Source organism: Aethalodelphis obliquidens, unplaced genomic scaffold (assembly GCF_003676395.1).
Source record: "Aethalodelphis obliquidens isolate GAN/ISIS:26980383/991018 unplaced genomic scaffold, ASM367639v1 scaffold108, whole genome shotgun sequence".
Lineage (NCBI taxonomy): Eukaryota > Metazoa > Chordata > Mammalia > Artiodactyla > Delphinidae > Aethalodelphis > Aethalodelphis obliquidens.
The window spans coordinates 502,184-523,490 of NW_020838052.1; the positions used below are offsets into that span (position 1 = coordinate 502,184).

A 21,307-nucleotide genomic window follows, 5' to 3' on the forward strand; every position below is an offset into this window, starting at 1 on the left:
AGAATCAGTGAACCTGAAGACAGAACAAGAGAAATTAACCCAATCTGAACAAGATAGAGAAAAATATTAGTTTACAACTACCAAATGACAATATAATCATATATCTGGTTGTAATTTATTTCTTTAGATTAGCTGGAACTTTAAATTACATTATTTCTTATTTCCTTTTTAAATTCTTATAACATTTTCCTAAGAACAGAATATGATGGGAATTCCCTGGCAGACCAGTGGTTAGGACTCTGTACTCTCACTGCCAAGGGCATGGGTTCAATCCCTGGTCAGGGAACTAAGATCCCACAAGCCACGGTGGTGCAGCCAAAAAGAAAACCACCCCAGAATATTATAATAATGTGAACAAGAAAATGGTCAATAATTTCATAGTCCATATGATATTTATTAACATAAAAAGTAAAAATAATATCTACTATTTTTATTGAACATACACACAAATACTAGAACACTGAAACTTCTTCAGTCAGGACACACTAAGCACCTAATGAATGCAGTACTTCAGCATACCCTCATCGCTTTCATGGTATTAATTTGAAGATACTCACCTTCGAACTAAATCCGGTTTTAGAAGAGTTGCTGTTTGTTCAGCTCCAACTGCTTGGGATACAGGCTGTAAATAGCACAGAAATAAAACTTATTATGATAACAGCAAAACTTTAAGCTGAAGGTGCAATTTGCTATTATTGCAGAAAATGTGTTTGTTACATTTCATACTTTGGTTACCACACAAACCAGGTAAAATGTCTACATTACTGAATGTCTATATCAATCCTATTATTGATGTTACTACCAAACATAAAGAAAAATAAAATGTAGCAGTATTGATATTCATCAAGACTTTTTCATTTAAAAAGACAGCATTTATTTTATACTTTTGTTTGTGTTATTTTTCAATGGCTTCCAGTCCTGACTGTAAAACTACTAATAAAAGGAAGAGTTGCTACCATTCCAGAAACAGATAAATCAATGATTCAAGTTTTAACGTATTGTATGGTCTCTCTCTCTTGTTCCCTTTTCACTAAACTACTGCCAACAATTCCTTTGAGATGTTAGTATCCAGCAGCTGCAATACTGGCATCTAGGAGAAAAGTTTATAAAGGCAAATGCCAACGCTGCTGGAAAATAATGTTAAACATTTATCTAATCCATCCTATGCATTGCCGCTGGTGACAGTACAGTGACTTTAAAATGCAAATCTACCAAGATCAATCACTTACCTACCTAGTTTAAACCCTCTATGATGGCCCCTCATCTTCTATAAGGTTAAGTTCCTTTGGATGGCAAATAAAGTCCTCAATGAACTGGTCCCTGCCTCATTCTCTAGCTCTTCTCTTCTTGAAGCCACACTGAACTCTAGCTCCTCTGAATGAGTTGGGCTTTTTCATATACAGTGACTCTACTTATATTCCTTCAACTCCCTGGACTATTTCAACTACTCCTTAGTCCTGTCCATTTAGCAAATATCTGAATGGAACTCCTGTATACAAGAAGGCTCTATTACAATGGGTTCCAGAAAGACCAGCAAAATCACCTTGGAGTCTCTTTAAAAAACACATATACCTTATCTCATATCTTGGTTTCTAAACTAAAAGGGATAAAGGTTCCTTGGAGAAATGGCTGATTCCAGCACTGGGGCAAAGAAAATATAAGATGAGCCTGGATCATCTTGCTACCCACCAAAGTAAAGAACTGCTCACAAAACGATGGGAACATATCAAAAGCACACTTGACCCACCCTGAAGGGGTTCCCTATACCCAAATATGGAAAAATTGGGCATGAAAATAAATAATGAGTAACAGAATATAATGCATTTAATAAAATAATCCAAGAGTTCATACTGATACAAACAAAAGAAAGCTCTTACAATACAAAGCCAAATAAATATAAGGAATGACAAAGTTAGAAAATCATCAATGGATGATAAAACTAGTGGGTGAAAGTTGGATGAGGAAAAAGATATCTACATAGTTTCAAAATATCTCCCCACAAATCATTTATTCATTAAAAAGCAAAACATGGTAACTTTACAGTGGAAGAACATGGCAGCCTCCACCTTAACCAAGTAATCAAATTTAACCTCAGAAATATTGGGACAAATTGACATTACATGGCTCCTAATATGATACAATGCACAAAGGTTACAACATTGTTTGCATGGTATTCCTGACAAAAATGCATGATCTGAATGTGGGGGAAAAAAGGAAACTTCAAACACACTCAAACTGAAGGGCATTCTATTCGGTTGGCCGAAAGGTTCGATCGGTATTTCCGTAAGATGGCTCTAGTAGCACTTAGTTGTCTTTAACTGCATTCGAAACAGTTTTCTTAGATTGTATGTGACAGGTGTCATATCAGCCCGCATTAAAAAAAAGACTTACCAAAACTGGTGAATTTTTGTGTATCCATTTGAATATTGAAGATGGAAGAAAAAATGCAACATTTTCCGCATATTATGCTTTATTATTTCAAGAAGGTAAAAACATAACTGAAAACGCAAAAAAAAATTGTGTAGTGTATGAAGAAGGTGTTGTGACTGATCAAATGTGTCAAAAGTGGTTTGTGAAGTTTCATGATGGAGATTTCTTGCTGGACAATGCTCCACAGTTGGGTAGACCAGTTGAAGTTGATAGCCAGCAAATAGAGATATTCATTGAGAACAATCAACATTATACCACGCAGGAGACAGCCGACATACTCAAAATATCCAAATCAAGCGTTGAAAATCATTTGCACCAGCTTAGTTATGTGAATTGCTTTGATGTTTGGGTTCCACATAAGTTAGGCAAAAAAAACCTTCTTAACCATATTTCCTCATGCGATTCCCTACTGAAACGTAATGAAAATGTTCTGTTTTTAAAACAAAGTGTGGGGCTTCCCTGGTGGCGCAGTGGTTAAGAATCCGCCTGCCAATGCAGGGGATACGAGTTCGAGCCCTAGTCCGGGAAGATCCCACATGCCATGGAGCAACGACACCCGTGCATCACACCTAGTGAGCCTGCGCTCTAGAGCCCGTGAGCCACAATTACTGAGCCTGCATGCCACAACTACTGAAGCCTGTGTGGCTAGAGCTTGTGCTCCGCAACGAGAAGCCACCACAATGAAAAGCCCGTGCACCACAACAAAGAGTAGACCCCACTCTCCGCAACTAGAGAAAGCCCTTGCGCAGCAACGAAGACCCAACGCAGCCAAAAAAATAAAGAAAATAAATAAAGAAAATTTTTTTTAAAAAGTGTGATGGGAGATGAAAAGTGGATACTGCACAATAGTACGGAACGGAAGAGATCATGGGCCAAGTGAAATGAACCGCCACCAACCACACCTAAGGCTGGTCTTCATCCAAAGAAGGTGATGTTGTGTATATGGTGGGGTTGGCAGTCCTCTATTATGAGCTCCTTCTGGAAAACCAAATGATTAATTCCAACAAGTACTGCTCCCAGTTAGACCAACTGAAAGCAGCACTCGACAAAAAGTGTCTGGAATTAGTCAACAGAAAACGCATAATCTTCCATCAGGATAACGCAAGACCACATGTTTTTTGATGACCAGGAAACAACTGTTACAGCTTGGCTGGGAAGTTCTGATTCATCCACCATATTCATCAGACATTGCACCTTCGGATTTCCATTTATTTCGGTCTTTACAAAATTCTCTTAATGGAAAAAATTTCCATTTCCTGGAAGACTGTAAAAGGCACCTGGAAGAGTTCTTTGCTCAAAAAGATAAAAAGTTTTGGGAAAATGGAATTATGAAGTTGCCTGAAAAATGGCAGAAGGGGGGACGAGGGGAAGATGGTGGAAGCGTAAGACGCGGAGATCACCTTCCTCCCCACAGATACACCCGAAATACATCTACGTGTGAAACAACTCCTACAGAACACCTACTGAACGCTGGCAGAAGACCTCAGACCTCCCAAAATGCAAGAAAGGCCCCACGTACCTGGGTAGGGCAAAAGAAAAAAGGATAAACAGAGACAAAAGGATAGGGACGGGACCTGCACCAGTGGGAGGGAGCTGTGAAGGGGGAAAGGTTTCCACACACTAGGAAGCCCCTTCGAGGGCGGAGACTGCGGGTTGCGGAGGGGAAAGCTTCAGAGCCGCGGAAGAGAGGACAGCAACAGGGAGACATTCCCTGTTGTCCCTCTGCGGAGACATTCCCGCAGAGAGGATCAGTGCCGACCAGCACTCACCAGCCCCAGAGGCCTGTCTGCTCACCCGCCAGAGCGGGCGGGGCTGGGAGCTGAGGCTCAGGCTTCGGTCTGAGCTCAAGGAGAGGACTGGGGTTGGCGGCGTGATCACAGCCTGCAAGGGGTTAGTGCACCTCGGCTAGCCGGGAGGGAGGGAGGGAGTCTGGGAAAAAGTCTGGACATGCCGAAGAGACAAGAGACTTCTTCTTCCCTCTCTGTTTCCTGGTGCACAAGGAGAGGGGACTAAGAGCGCTGCTTAAAGGAGCTCCAGAGACGGGTGCGAGCCGCGTCTAACAGCGCGGACCACAGAGGTGGGCATGAGACACTAAGCCTGCTGCTGCCGCCAGAAAGAAGCCTGTGTGCGAGCACAGGTCACCATCCACACGCCCCTTCTGGGGAGCCTGTGCAGCCCACCACTGCCAGGATCCTGGGATCCAGGGACAACTTCCCTGGGAGAACGCACGGCGCGCCTCAGGCTGGTGCAACATCACGGCGGCCTCTGCCGCCGCAGGCTGGCCCTGCACTTCGTAGCCCTCCCTCCCCGTGGCGTCAGTGAGCCAGAGTCCCCAAAGCAGCTGCTCCTTTAACCCCCGTCCTTTCTGAGCGAAGAACAGACACCCTCCGGCGACCCACATGTAGAGGCAGGCCAAATCCAAAGCTGAGCCCCTAGGAGCTGTGTGAACAAAAAAGAGAAAGGGAAATCTCTCCCAGCAGCCTCAGAAGCAGTGGATTAAAGGTCGACCATCAACTTGATGTACCCTGCATCTGTGGAATACATGAACAGACAACGAATCATCCCAAATTGAGTAGGTGGATTATGAGAGCAAGATTTATGATTTTTCCCCTTTGCCTCTTTTTGTGAGTGTGTATGTGTATGCTTCTGTGTGAGATTTTGTCTTTATAGCTTTGCTTCCACCATTTGTCCTAGGGTTCTATCCGTCCATTTTTTTTCTTCCTATAAAAAAAAATTTTTTTTCTTCCTATAAAAAAAAATTTTTTTTCTTAATTATTTTTATTTTAATAACTTTATTTTATTTTACCTTATTTTATTTTATTTTATCTTCTTTCTTTCCTTCCCTCCTTCCTTCCTTCCTTTCTTCCTTCGTCCCTCCCTCCCTCCCTTCTTTTCCTTCCTTCCTTCCTTTCTTCCTTCCTTCCTTCCTTTCTTTCTTTCTTCCTTTATTTCTTTCTTTCTTTCTACTTTTTCTCCCTTTTATTCTAAGCCATATGGATGAAAGGCTCTTGGTGCTGCAGCCAGGAGTCAGTGCTGTGCCTCTAAGGTGGGAGAGTCAACTTCAGGACACTGGTCCACAAGAGACCACCCAGCTCCACATAATATCAAACTGCAAAAATCTCCCAGAGATCTCCATCTCAACACCAGCACCCAGCTTCACTCAATGACCAGCAAGCTACAGTGCTGCATACCCTATGCCAAACAATGAGCAAGACAGGAACACAACCCTACCCATTAGCAGAGAGGCTGCCTAAAATAATAATAAGTCCACAGACACCCCAAAACACACCACCAGACGTGGACCTGCCCACCAAAAAGACAAGATCCAGCCTCATCCACCAGAACACAGGCACTAGTCCCCTCCACCAGGAAGCATACACAACCCACTGAACCAACTATAGCCACTGGGGACAGACACCAAAAACAACGGGAACTACGAACATGTAGCCTGCAAAAAGGAGACCCCAAACACATTAAGATAAACAAAATGAGAAGACAGAAAAACACACCGTAGATGAAGGAGCAAGATAAAACCCCACAAGACCTAACAAATGAAAAGGAAATAGGCAGTCTACCTGAAAAAGAATTCAGAATAATGACAGTAAAGATGATCCAAAATCTTGGAAATAGAATAGACAAAATGCAAGAAACATTTAACAAGCACGTAGAAGAACTAAAGATGAAAAAAGCAATGATGAACAACACAATAAATGAAATGAAAAAGACTCTAGATGGGATCAATAGCAGAATAACTGAGGCAGAAGAACGGATAAGTGACCTGGAAGATAAAATAGTGGAAATAACTACTGCAGAGCAGAATAAAGAAAAAAGAATGAAAAGAACTGAGGACAGTCGCAGAGACCTCTGGGACAACATAAAACTCACCAACATTCGAATTATAGGGGTTCCAGAAAAAGAGGAGAAAAACAAAGGGACTGAGAAAATATTTGAAGAGATTATAGTTGAAAACTTCCCTAATATGGGAAAGGAAATAGTTAATCAAGTCGAGGAAGCACAGAGAGTCCCATACAAGATAAATCCAAGGAGAAATACGCCAGGACACATATTAATCAAACTGTCAAAAATTAAATACAAAGAAAACATATTAAAACAAGCAAGGGAAAAACCACAAATAACACACAAGGGAATCCCCATAAGGTTAACAGCTGATCTTTCAGCAGAAACTCTGCAAGCCAGAGGGGACTGGCAGGACATATTTAAAGTGATGAAGGAGAAAAGCCTGCAATCAATATTACTCTACCCACCAAGGATCTCATTCAGATTTGATGGAGAAATTAAAACCTTCACAGACAAGCCAAAGCTGAGAGAGTTCAGCACCACCAAACAAGCTTTACAACAAAGGCTAAAGGAAATTCTCTAGGCAAGAAACACAAGAGAAGGAAAAGACCTACAATAACAAACCCAAAACAATTAAGAAAATGGGAATAGGAACATATATATCGATAATTACCTTAAATGTAAATGGACTAAATGATCCCACCAAAAGAAAAAAACTGGCTGAACGGATACAAAAACACGATCCATATATATGCTGTCTACAAGAGATACACTTCAGACCAAGAGACACATACAGACTGAAAGTAAGGGGACGGAAAAAGATATTCCATGCAAATGGAAACCAAAAGAAAGCTGGAGTAGCAATTCTCATATCAGACAAAATAGACTTTAAAATAAAGACTATTAGAAGAGACAAAAAAGGACACTACATAATGATCAAGGGATCGATCCAAGAAGAAGATATAACAATTGTAAATATTTAGGCACCCAACATAGGAGCACCTCAATACATAAGGCAAATACTAACAGCCATAAAAGGAGAAATCGACAGTAACACATTCATCATAGGGGACTTTAACACCCCACTTTCACCAATGGACACATCATCCAAAATGAAAATAAATAAGGAAACACAAGCTGTAAATGATACATTAAACAAGATGGACTTAATTGGTATTTATAGGACACTCCATCCAAAAACAACAGAATACACATTTTTCTCAAGTGCTCATGGAACATTCTCCAGGATAGATCATATCTTGGGTCACAAATCAAGCCATGGTAAATTTAAGAAAATTGAAATTGTATCAAGTATCTTTTCTGACCACAACGCCATGAGACTAGATATCAATTACAGGAAAAGATCTGTAAAAAATACAAATACATGGAGGCTAAACAATACACTACTTAATAACGAAGTGATCACTGAAGAAATCAAAGAGGAAATAAAAAAATACCTAGAAACAAATGACAATGGAGACACAACGACCCACAACCTATGGGATGCAGCAAAAGCAGTTCTAAGGGGAAGTTCATAGCAATACAAGCCCACCTTAAGAAGCAGGAAACATCTCGAATAAACAACCTAACCTTGCACCTCAAGCAATTAGAGGAAGAAGAACAAAAATACCCCAAAGCTAGCAGAAGGAAAGAAATCATAAAAAACAGTTCAGAAATAAATGAAAAAGAAATGAAGGAAACTATAGCAAGATCAATAAAACTAAAAGCTGGTTCTTTGAGAAGATAAACAAAATAGATAAACCATTAGCCAGACTCATCAAGAAAAAAAGGGAGAAGACTCAAATCAATAGAATTAGAAATGAAAAAGGAGAAGTAACAACTGACACTGCAGAAATACAAACGATCATGAGAGATTACTACAAGCAACTATATGCCAATAAAATGGACAACCTGGAAGAAATGGACAAATTCTTATAAATGCATAATCTGCCAAGACTGAATAAGGAAGAAATAGAAAATATGAACAGGCCAATCACAAGCACTGAAATTGAAACTGTGATTAAAAATCTTCCAACAAACAAAAGCCCAGGACCAGATGGCTTCACAGGCAAATTCTATCAAACATTTAGAGAAGAGCTAACACCTATCCATCTCAAACACATCCAAAATATAGCAGAGGGAGGAACACTCCCAAACTCATTCTACAAGGCCACCATCACCTTGATACCAAAACCAGACAAGGATGTCACAAGAAAGAAAACTACCGGCCAATATCACTGATGAACATAGATGCAAAAATCCTCAACAAAATACTAGCAAACAGAATCCAACAACACATTAAAAGGATCATACACCATGATCAAGTGGGGTTTATTCCAGGAATGCAAGGATTCTTAAATATATGCAAATCTATCAACGTGATAAACCATATTAACAAATTGAAGGAGAAAAACCATATGATCATCTCAATAGATGCAGAGAAAGCTTTTGACAAAATTCAACACCCATTTACGATAAAAACCCTGCAGAAAGTAGGCATAGAGGGAACGTTCCTCAACATAATAAAGGCCATAGATGACAAGCCCACAGCCAACATCATCCTCAAAGTTGAAAAACTGAAAGCATTTCCACTAAGATCAGGAACAAGACAAGGTTGCCCACTCTCACCACTCTTATTCAACATAGTTTTGGAAGTTTTAGCCACAGTAATCAGAGAAGAAAAGGAAATAAAAGGAATCCAAATCGGAAAAGAAGAAGTAAAGCTGTCACTGTTTGCAGATGACATGATACTATACATAGAGAATCCTAAAGATGCTACCAGAAAACTACTAGAGCTAATCAATGAATTTGGTAAAGTAGCAGGATACAAAATTAATGCACAGAAATCTCTGGCATTCCTATATACTAATGATGAAAAATCTGAAAGTGAAATTAAGAAAACACTCCCATTTACCATTGCAACAAAATAATAAAATACCAAGGAATAAACCTACCTAAGGAGACAAAAGACCTGTATACAGAAAATTATAAGACACTGATGAAAGAAATTAAAGATGATACAAATAGATGGAGAGATATACCATGTTCTTGGATTGGAAGAATCAACACTGTGAAAATGACTCTACTCCCCAAAGCAATCTATAGATTCAATGTAATCCCTATCAAACTACCACTGGCATTTTTCACAGAAGTAGAACAAAAAATTTCACAATTTGTATGGAAACACAAAAGACCCCGAATAGCCAAAGCAATCTTGAGAACGAAAAACGGAGCTGGAGGAATCAGGTCCCCTGACTTCAGACTACACTACAAAGCTACAGTAATCAAGACAGTATGGTACTGGCACAAAAACAGAAAGATAGATCAATGGAATAGGATAGAAAGCCCAGAGATAAACCCACGCACATATGGACACCTTATCTTTGATAAAGGTGGCAGGAATGTACAGTGGAGAAAGGACAGCCTCTTCAATAAGTGGTGCTGGGAAAACTGGACAGGTACATGTAAAAGTATGAGATTAGATCACTCCCTAACACCATACACAAAAATAAGCTCAAAATGGATTAAAGACCTAAATGTAAGGCCAGAAACTATCAAACTCTTAGAGGAAAACATAGGCAGAACACTCTATGACATGAACCACAGCAAGATCCTTTTTGACCCACCTCCTAGAGAAATGGAAATAAAAACAAAAATAAACAAATGGGACCTAATGAAACTTCAAAGCTTTTGCACAGCAAAGGAAACCATAAACAAGACCAAAAGACAACCCTCAAAATGGGAGAAAATATTTGCAAATGAAGCAACTGACAAAGGATTAATCTCCCAATTTATAAGCAGCTCATGCAGCTCAATAACAAAAAAACGAACAACTGAATGCAAAAATGGGCAGAAGACCTAAATAGACATTTCTCCAAAGAAGATATACAGACTGCCAACAAACACATGAAAGAATGCTCAACATCATTAATCATTAGAGAAATGCAAATCAAAACTACAATGAGATATCATCTCACACCAGTCAGAATGGCCATCATCACAAAATCTAGAAACACTAAATGCTGGAGAGGGTGTGGAGAAAAGGGAACACTCTTGCACTGCTGGTTGGAATGTGAATTGGTATAGCCACTATGGAGAACAGTATGGAAGTTCCTTAAAAAACTACAAATAGAACTACCATATGACCCAGCAATCCCACTACTGGGCATATACCCTGAGAAAACCATAATTCTAAAAGAGCCATGTACCAAAATGTTCATTGCATCTCTATTTACAATAGCCCAGAGATGGAAACAACCTATGTGTCCATCATCGGATGAATGGATAAAGAAGATGTGGCACATATATACAATGGAATATTACTCAGCCATAAAATGAAACGAAATTGAGCTATTTATAATGAGGTGGAGGGACCTAGAGTGTGTCATACAGAGTGAAGTAAGTCAGAAGGAGAAATACAAATACCGTATGCTAACACATATATGTGGAATTTAAGAAAAAAAATGTCATGAAGCACTTAGGGTTAAGACAGGAATAAAGACAGAGAGCTACTAGAGAATGGACTTGAGGATATGGGGAGGGGGAAGGGTAAGCTGTGACAATGCGAGAGAGTGGCATGGACATATATACACTACCAAACGTAAAATAGATAGCTCGTGGGAAGCAGCCGCACAGCACAGGGAGATCAGCTAGGTGCTTTGTGACCACTTAGAGGGGTGGAATAGGGAGGGTGGGAGGGAGGGAGTCGCAGGAGGGCAGCGATATGGGAACATATGTATATGTATAACTGATTCACTTTGTTATGAAGCAGAAACTAACACACTATTGTAAAGCAAGTATACCCCAATAAAGATGTAAAAAAAAAATTAAAACCAGAAACATTTATTAGATAAATGCTAATGCAAACTGGAAGTAGACCTCTTGCCCTATGCTCCCTTCAAGGTTTGCGTATTTTGCTGTAGGTTCACCGTCCATATATTTTCTGAATGAATGAATGAATCCATGAGTTTAACCAAATATTCACATTTAAATATTAGAATGTTATTAAAGCAAGTTGCAAACGGTGTTCAACATGATCTAATATTTAAATATATATTATTTTGTATATATTCAACTATTATGTTGAATATATTATTTTACTTATTATTGTATTAAATGGATTGCTTATATATTATTATATTGAATATATTATTTTTGTATATGTACATATATAGGAAAGAAAAATAATCTGGAGGGATATACAAAAAAAATGACAGAAGGTATTGGAACAAAAGAGTGAATACGTTGTTCAATAAAGTTCTTGGTGAAAATGAAAAATGTGTCTTTTATTTTTACTTCAAAACCAAAGGCACTTTTTGGCCAGCCCAATACAAAATAACTGACCTTTATTCTTCAAAAATATCAATGCTATAAAAGACAAATGAAGGCTGAGGAACTGTTCCAGATTAAAGGAGATAAAAGAGACAAACAGTACAAGGCAATGTATGATCTTCAATTAGATCCTGGATCAAGGGGGGGAAACTGCTATAAAGGACATTACTTGGACAACTGGTGAAATTTTAATGTGGACAACAGATTAAATAATAGTATTACAGTCATGTTAAATTCCCTGAATTTGGTCATTGTATTGTGGTTAAGAAAATATCCTTGTTCTTATAGCAATGATATATTTAAGGGTAAAAGGACATTATGTCTGCAACCAGCTCTATACATCAGAGGGAAAATCATGTGTGGATGAATGGATGGATGGATGGACGGACCGACCAACTGACCAACAGATCAATGGACTGTCATCCTCTAATGTCTTTTATCATAGCCTTCTTTATCATATATGTTTAATGCCTGACTTTAAGGACTCTGAATGATTCATCTTTGTATTCTCAGTGCCCCTTAACACAGTGCCTGGAACATTTTAGGCTTCCAATAAATATTTGAAGGTATTGACAGAAAGAAATAAGAAAGAAAATGATATAAAAAAGGCTGTGCCATACACATGTTTGTGGTCCCGTATTACTAACCCTGGACATCAATCCTAAGGAAATAATACAAAGGAAGAAAAAAGTACACAGTATAAAGTTTGTTTCATAGTAAATGTTCAATAAATGGTAGCTAACTCTGTTTTTATTGTGGTATTATGCACAATAAAAACTGGCATCAAGTTGTTGTCCAGGAATAGGGAAAGAGGTAAATATGAATACTTATTTCACTACTGTGTGGCCACTGAAAACTAGAATTGTGAAGTCCAAGTAAAGGCAGGGAAAATTACTTAACAATGAATGAAAAAAGCAGAAAACAAAACTGTACATATAATTACAACCACTTATGCATATGACAAAAGCTTGGAATATAATAACAAATATCATAATACTACCATGTTAAAAAAATAGCATTCTTTGGTGATTTTCCCCCATTTTACTACTTTTTATAATGTTACTACTTACATTTGATTATTTAAAACTTTCAAAGGATAGCAAATACTAAGTGTAGAGGAAAATAGGCACTTTCATAAACCACTGGGATTTATGGGATTGTAAATTGCTTAGACCTTTCTGAAGGGTAATTTGACAATATGTATCAAGTTTTTAAAAGGTCTAGCAATTTTATTCCTAGAAATCTATCCCAAGGAAATAATTAAAAGTGCATAGAAAGATTTAGCTACAAGAATGTTCCTCACAACATGGAATATAATTACAAACAGCAAAAAAATAGTCACTTGTTTCCTTTATCTGCTCCATTAAATAAATAATGGTACATCCATACTAAAGGATATTATGCAGCCCTTTTAAAATGTGCTTAAACATATAAGATGTTACAAGTGAAAAAAGATTGTAAAAGAGTATATATACATTATGGTTAGATTAAAATTGCATGTATGCATAAGCATATAAAATGGTCTGGAAGAATATACACCTGGTGTTAAGCAAGCTTAACTATATTCATCTTGCTTTGGTAATAAGAAAAAAATTAATTCAATTTTGTACAGATTTATCAACCCTGAAATCTGATAATCTCAGTGCAGGTCCCCATTATTTCAATGCACAACTTTATAGTTATTTTAGACAAAAGTAAGAATGAAACATTTCACTAAATTTGAAAAACATCTACAAATGGCCCAGCATCTATTTGCAAATAATAATTTTGAAACTCCTAGAAATATTATGACAGAACTTGGTTTGAAGCTGGCATATAAAAAAAGCAGATGAACCAACTATTAGCCATGATTCTGAGGACCAACAGAAAGTAGCATTAATAATCCTGTTAATAATTATAAGTGGTTATAAAATATAATTCCAGATTGTTGCCATAGTAACTATCTTTTGTTTACTTTGCCTCCAGATTTATGCATCAGGACACCATGGCACTGCTCCATCTTGCTGGGACTCACCATAATTTTTTAAAGTTCCTTTAAGGCAAACATTTGTTAAAGTTGGATACATTTGTTGAATCTTGTGTGTACCAAAAAAAAAAAAAGAAATCTCTTTGCCAAAGTATTTGCTCTCAATGTTTAAACAGTGATTATATTAAAGAGTTAATTGTCTAATCTATAATTAGAAGCTAGTCTAATTTGTCCAGGAAAAAAACCTCAGTATGAACTGACCAGGTTAGAGGGGGAAGGGGAAGGCAGGAAATGGTATATTATGCTCATTTCTCCCCAACCCTCACCTTCAAATCCAAATGAAAGACAGGTACCAATCCCTTTTCCTAATGAGACCTTGATATCCGGATATCTGAGACCTTGATAACTAGGTAGCAAAGTTCAAAAAAACTAAAGTACCTATACTCACTTGCAGAATGAGGACAAGGCCAAAATGAGAAGCAAAACTAGGCCTGAATTCCATGGGCCACACCATTCTCTCCTCTCTATCTTGGCATTTAAAAATGCTCTCTTGAACTTGTTTCTTTTCTTTTTTTTTAACATCTTTATTGGAGTATAATTGCTTTACAGTGGTGTGTTAGTTTCTGCTGTATAACAAAGTGATTGAACTCGTTTCTTGATCTTTCTCGCCCATGATACTGTGAGCTCTTTGAGGGAAGAGACTGTATCTGTAAGATTTATCACAATATTCCCAATGCCTAACCAATACCTGAAATAGGAACAGCTGCTCAATAATGCCTTTCACTATTATAATGTTCTCATTTTATTATTGTTTTTATTTTTATTATAGCAACAAAACAACCACTATTTATTGAGCATTTATTAAATGCTAAGTACTTTATATACATTATTTAACTAAATTCAACCCTTATGACAACTCTAAGCAGTAGGTATTATTACTTTCATTTTACCAATGAGGAAGCTGAGGCTATAAGTGATGGAGGCAAAAACTGAAAGAAAGAAAATTAATGAATAGACAAATGACCCCAAAGAATACTGAAGAGCAGAGACCCCTTGTGCATACCACAGAAGCTTTTCTGTTAGTTCCTAACCCTTCTCTCTCCTTTACTTACTTCACTATTACTTGCCCTCCTCCCATCAGTGGTTCTTAGCCCTTGGATGCACTTTATAATCTTAAGGGAAGCAAAGGAATAGGGGAGGAAAAAGTGGACAAAAGAAAACAGAAGGAAAGAAAATGCAAGCTCAAGCACATTCCAGAAATTCTTACTCGGTTATTCTGGAGTGAAGGAGAGCAGTAAAAGTGGGAAGTATTTTAAAACATTTTATAAACTGCCTTATTGTATTACTAACACTACAAAACATGTCTCTTCCACGAATGGTTGCTTTTAACAACCATTATTTCTTGAGCACTTATTACATGGCAGGCACTTCTCACATGTACCTCATCTACTCCTAAAAAGCCTACAAAATAGGCATTTTTTCTGACATTATGAAAAATTTCCAACATACAGAAAAGCTGAAGAATTGTTCAGTGAAAACCTATATATCCACCACCCACAGTCTATTGCATTTTATTATATTTGCATTATCACATGTATATCCATCAATCCATCTTATTTTTTATGCATTTCAAAGTAAGTTGCAAATGCAAAAGAGGCATTTTAAAACTTCGTTTTACAGATAAAAAGAACCTAAACTAAAAGAAATTAAATAACTTGCTTCAAATCACATAATAAACAATTCAAAGAGCCAGAGTTCAAATTCAGGTCTAACTAAAGACATAAAGTAGCTCAAACCTATATGTATGTTGTATATACCTGTTTAACAGTGAAATTTTTGCTTATTTAATTAAAGAAAATTATCACTGTGTTATGACGCCCACTTCCATATTTTTATATTTATAAAGAACCCTGCACCTATAAAGTCATTGCTTATCTAAGCCCAATTTTTGGCCAAGCCAAGATTCCGAATAATGAAATTTACCCTAAGAAATAACTGATCCACACACAGCACAGTTCCTTGGATAAACTCACATAATGACACCCAGGCTATTAAACAGGCAGGAATAAAAAAAAGATGAAAACACACCAGCACCACAAAGACTGACAGACAAGAGTAACAGAAACTAGGAAGAAATTTCATTAATTACAAGGCATGTAGAACTGGATTGAAGAAAACATTACCCAGGTTTCACTCCCGGACCTCTCTAGAGATCACCTCATGAAAGGGAACCTAACTCAAATGAGACTTATACTTCATACTTCCCCCTTGATATCTGCTGTTAGTTGAGTTATCGAGAGTCTGTATCAACCAGCAAATTGATCATGCACTACTCTTGTCTCAGCTCCTCTAAGCTTTCTATCGCTATTTGGAGAGAGCAACTAACATTGTTTTTCGTTTGTTTGTTTATTTGTTTTAATGGTAGGAGTGAGAATTCATATTGGAGATAAAAAGGAGGAGACTAACTGAGCCATCTGGCTTTCTAGGAGGAAGAGTCCTCACAAGTAAAGCCAACTCAGCAAGGATACAGAAAGGAAAAATTTTGGTATCCATACATGTTAGAGAATGTAGTCTTTAATATATTTGATTATTACAAGCATTAGAGAACTCATTATGGGGATAAAAGTAAACCACACCTCAGCACAGAGGAACTACAATAGATCAATACCTACTAATACACAGAAAGTGTACATCTCCTTGTCCTCAAGCTATAGATCTGTGAAAGAATTTAATTATCACTCAAGAGGACAACAGAATTCAAAGAAAATCTACATGAAGTCAGAGGGTTGGGCAGGGAAGTCCAGATCCTATAGAGCTTTCAGGCCACTAAGTACGGTATTATGACTTTTACTGTGAGTGAGATGGCAATGCGAGGTTTGGGGTAGGGTTCAGATATGATCTGACTTGCATTTTTTGAAAGTATCGCTCTGCTTCCTATAATGAGAAAAAGGGTATAAAAGAGCAAAAGCAGAAGGAAGAACAACAGTTAGAAGTCTAATGCAATGATTCAAGAAAGAAATTAGACTAGCATGATTATCATTATGCTAGTGATTATGGTGGAGGTGGTGAGAAGTAGTCAGGTTGTAGATGTATTTTAAAGGAAGAGACAAAAGACTCTCTGATGATCTGAAGTCAGATATGAGAGAAAGAGAGGAATAAAAGATGGCCACAGATATATGGCTTGAGTAACAAGAAAGACAGGGTTCCTATTTGCTGAGAAGAAGACAACTGTGGAAAGAACAGGCTTCAGGTGGTGGTGGGAGGGGAGTGCAAAAAAATGTTTAACTTTGGACGTATTAAATTTGAAATGCCTATTATACAATAAAGTGGAGATGTTGGGTGTATACTGGAGAAACATACCAAAAATTTTTTTTTCCCTAGAACACAAAGTCAAAAGCAAAATGGGCTGGAGGTATCAGTTTGAAATACACACACACACAAGCATGCACGCACACACTCTCATCTGTCCACTGAGAACCCTAGAAGTTATGACTCCCATGTACCATCAAACACACCCAACATCCAAATTCTGGTTCCTAAATTACCTTCCTCACTAAAAGGAATCAGGGCCCCATGGAGAAATAACTGATTCCAGGGCTAGGGAAGGGAAAGCACAAAATGAGCCTGGAATATCTTGCTATGCCAGAAAGTAAGGAAGTGCTCAAAGAATAATGGGGATATGACAAAAATACACAAGAGCCACCCTGAATGGGCCCCCATTAACCAAATCTGGGGCACCTTAACCATCAAAATAAATAATGATAATATTATATCACACTCTATTAAATAAAATAAAGCCTCATGAATCCATACTGACATGAACAAATGACTGAATGACTGAATAAGTAAAGGAAGGAGAAAGGCCAACTAATAAATATAAGGAGGAATGATGAACTTAGAAAATCATCAACAGATACTAAAACTAATGGGTGAAAGTTTTGATGAGGAAAGGGACATTTGATGAGGAAAGGGACATTTACAGAGTCTCAAAATATCTCCTTACAAATAACCCGTAAATTATAAAGGAAAAAATGGCAACTTTATGGTGGAGAAACCTGGCAGGTCCTACTTAAAACAAGTAATAAAAGTTAACATCACCAAAATTGGCATCACCAATATGCCTCCTAACAAGATGTCCTAAGAAGAATACAATGTCACTTACATGGTATTCCTGCCAAAAACGCATGATTTGACTCTAACCATGAGGAAACTTTAGTCAAACCTAAAATGACAGGCATTCTATAAAAAACTGGCCTCTGCATTTCAACACTGTAAAGAACAACAAAGCCTGAGAACTGGTTGAGATTAAAGCAGACTAAAGAAAAAGATAAACAACTCAAAAAAAAAAGAGTTGACTAGGCACACTTCACAAAAGAAGATATTTGAATCTCTAATAATTACATGAAAAGATGCTCAATATCATTACTTATCAGGGAAATGCAAGTTAAAACCACAATATACACCACATCACATCCACCAGAACAGCTAAAATTTAAAGGACACACAATACTAAGTGTTGATAAGGATGTGGAATAACTGTAACTCTCTGACATTGCTGCTGAGAATGCATTATGGACCACTACTTTGGAAAACTGTCTGGCATTATTTAGTATAGCTAAACATACCTTTATCCTGTGATTACATAACATATTAAAACTGTCTCTACCAGAATAAACTTGTTGATTGTTTTAATCATATGCATACACAGTAGGCCCGTGGATGTTTTTGAACAAACCAAACACTGGAGAATCTTTTGCCAGTTAACATCAGCATCATACACATTAACAGAATCCATTCCTCATATAGTTTCTACACTGTCCTGAAAGCACTAGAAGAATAGAAATATAACAAAAGAGAAGGTAAACATCTCAAAGGTACTGATACCTTCAGTAACTATCTTTATGGGTCTTAAACGTACTATGGTTAGAATTAAAATCACCTGACTGAAGACTGAAACAAATATATTATTTCACTGATTAAGAAACCAGAGCTGAAAATTATAATGACTCCATTAAGATCAGCTATGAAACAGTAGTAAAAGAGGAAATGCTAATAAGAATCACAACTTCCAGAGTAATCTTACAAATATACAACTCAGATATGCTAACACGTAGATTTATCTGTGAAAACAATTAATACATGGTATCATTTCAATGACTCCTGATGCATTCAAAGTCTGAAATCTGGCCAATCCTGTCACTGCTTTTTAAAAAAAAAAAAAATCAACAAAAACCTGAATGAAACCCCTGCTAGTAGTTGTCAATGATAAATGTTTGTAACAACAAAAATCACAAAGTGACCTTTCCCTTAAAATGTTAATCCACATTACTCATGCAGATAAAAAATTCTAAGAGACTGATTCAATACAGTAACAATGAACACATACATCCACTCTGAAAAGCAACAGAAATGATGTTTTTAAAAAACTAGAAGAATAAAGTCATAACATCTCAGAAAAACTCGTAAATGGTGGAGAATCTCCAAAGGAACAGAAACCAATAGATCACATCCATAGGGAAACAGAATCTACAGAAACCAAAGCTTCAAACACATATACATATAGGAGAAAACTACTACAAAGTTAGGAGTGATTTGGGAAGCACCAAACCTACTCAACAGACACCAGAAGCATGAGGTGGCCTTGAGGAATTCATCAATTCATCAAATGGGAAGGTAAATGAAGAGCAACTGGGCAATTCTATCCACCCCCAACCCGCTGTTGTGCTAAGTAATGAGCAGCAATGAAATTTGCCCAAAAAACTCAAGCTGTAGCCTGGGAGGAAGGACAGATCTACAGGTGACAACTGAAGAAAATATGCTCCCTCAATAACCTGCCCCTCCTCTGCCAAGACTGGAGGGAGGCAGACTACTGTAAACAAATCAGAAAGGTGAGTAGGATCCTTAAATACAAAGGACCAGAAAATCAAGAATATCCAAACCCCTGAGAAACACCAAGGCTCAGAAGAAGAGAAGCACCAAATTCAACAGAGATTAAGAACTTTAGAACACTTAACTTCAAGTAGGTACTTAATGTTGCCTGGCAATCTTACTTCCTTTCATTCTACCATTCTCCTAGAAAACTATACCTTCTCCTCTATCCTCAAACTTTTAATACACACTCCCTTCCCAAACTCATGCTCAGATGACCTTGCTTCTACTTCACTGAGAAAATTAAAAAAGCAACAAGGAGAAAATTGCCATAAGCTACCACATCTACTCACCCAATAGCATTTGTGCCCATACTCTCTGCCTTTACCCATATTATTATGGACAACTGTCTGGGCTCCTATGCTAAGGCTAGCCCCTTTATTTAGAAACTAAACTTTATCTCCTTCCACCTTCTCAAGGATATCACTCCAGTAATTCTCCTTTCTCTCTCCTACCTCACCATTTTTTCCCTCACACCTGAATCATTCCTATTACTAATATGATACTGTACCTCCTTTACAACAACCCTTTCAACCAGAGCTCACTGAGCATAACCAATTATGAAACTGGGGCAGGAAATAATAGAATAGGCCTGGAACATCTTCTTGTATAAAGATAAGTTCAAAGAATGATGGGGACCTGACAAAAGTACAAAAGAACCAGCTTGAAGAGGATCGCACTAGCCAAATCTGAGATAGCTGGTGCATCAAAATAAATAATGACTGCCAGGGTCCTGTGATCCAGGGACAACTTCATCGGGAGAACACACGGCGCGCCTCAGGATGTTGCAACGGTACACCAGCTTCTGCCACCACAGGCTCGCCCCGCATTCTGTACACCTCCCTCCCCCCAGGCCTGAGTGAGCCAGAGCCCCCTAATCAGCTGCTACTTTAACCGGGTCCTCTCTGAGCGAAGAACAGACGCCCTCAGGCAACCTACATGCAGAGGCAGGGCCAAATCCAAAGCTAAACCCCAGGAGCTGTGCAAACAAAGAAGAGGAAGGGAAATCTCTCCCAGCAGCCACGGGAGCAGCAGATTAAATCTACACAAACATCTTGATGTACCGTGCATCTCTGGAATACCTGAATAGACAACGAATCAAACCAAAACTAAGGCGGTGGACTTTGGAAGCAACTGTAGACATGGGGTTTGCTTTTTGCATCTAATTTGTTTCTGGTTTTATGTTTATCTTAGTTTAGTATTTACAGTATATTATCATTGGTAGATTTGTTTATTAATTTGGTTGCTCTCTTCCTTTTTTTTATATAGATACATATATTTTTTTTCCTTTTTCTCTTTTTGTGTGTATGGGTGTGCTTCTTTGTCTGATTTTGTCTGTATAGCTTTCCTTTTACCATTTGTCCTAAGGTTCTGTCTGTCTGTTTTTTTGTTTGTTTGTTTTAGCATAGTGTTTACCACTTGTTATCATTGCTGGATGTGTGTTCTGGTTTGATTGCTCTCTCTTTGTTTTTTCTTTTATTACTTTTACATATTTTATTAATTTTTAATAATTTTTAAATTTTAAAAATTTTAATAACTTTATTTTATTTTTTGTTTTTTCTTTCTTTTTTCTCCCTTTTCTTCTAAGCCCTATGGCTGACAGGATTTTGGCGTTCCAGCCAGGTGTCAGGACTGTGCCTCTGAGGTGGGAGAGCCAAGTTCAGGACACTGGCACACCAGAGACCTCCCAGCTCCACATAATATCAGACGGTGAAAGCTCTTCCGAGATCTTTGGAAAAGATCTCCATCTCAATGCTAAGACCCAGATCCACTCAACGACCAGCAAGCTCCAGTGCTGGACACACTATGCCAAACAATTAGCAAGACAGGAACACAACCCCACCCATTAGCAGA

The 21,307-nt window shown here is 37.8% G+C and overlaps 1 protein-coding gene and 1 long non-coding RNA gene across 3 annotated transcripts in view; one reads left to right on the forward strand and one right to left on the reverse strand.

Annotated features, from left to right (window-relative positions):
* The window catches only part of WNK3 (WNK lysine deficient protein kinase 3), a 144,954-nt gene that overhangs the window by 56,899 nt on the left and 66,748 nt on the right, over positions 1-21,307 (reverse strand). For both annotated transcript variants that reach the window (XM_027096790.1, XM_027096789.1), the window contains exon 10: positions 558-622. In XM_027096790.1, the coding sequence (XP_026952591.1) occupies positions 558-622 (65 nt within the window). The remainder of the gene's footprint in view (positions 1-557; positions 623-21,307) is intronic.
* Positions 2,715-3,373, forward strand: LOC113614936 (uncharacterized). The gene is made up of 2 exons (XR_003430783.1): positions 2,715-2,876; positions 3,244-3,373. It is a non-coding gene; the product is annotated as an uncharacterized LOC113614936 (long non-coding RNA).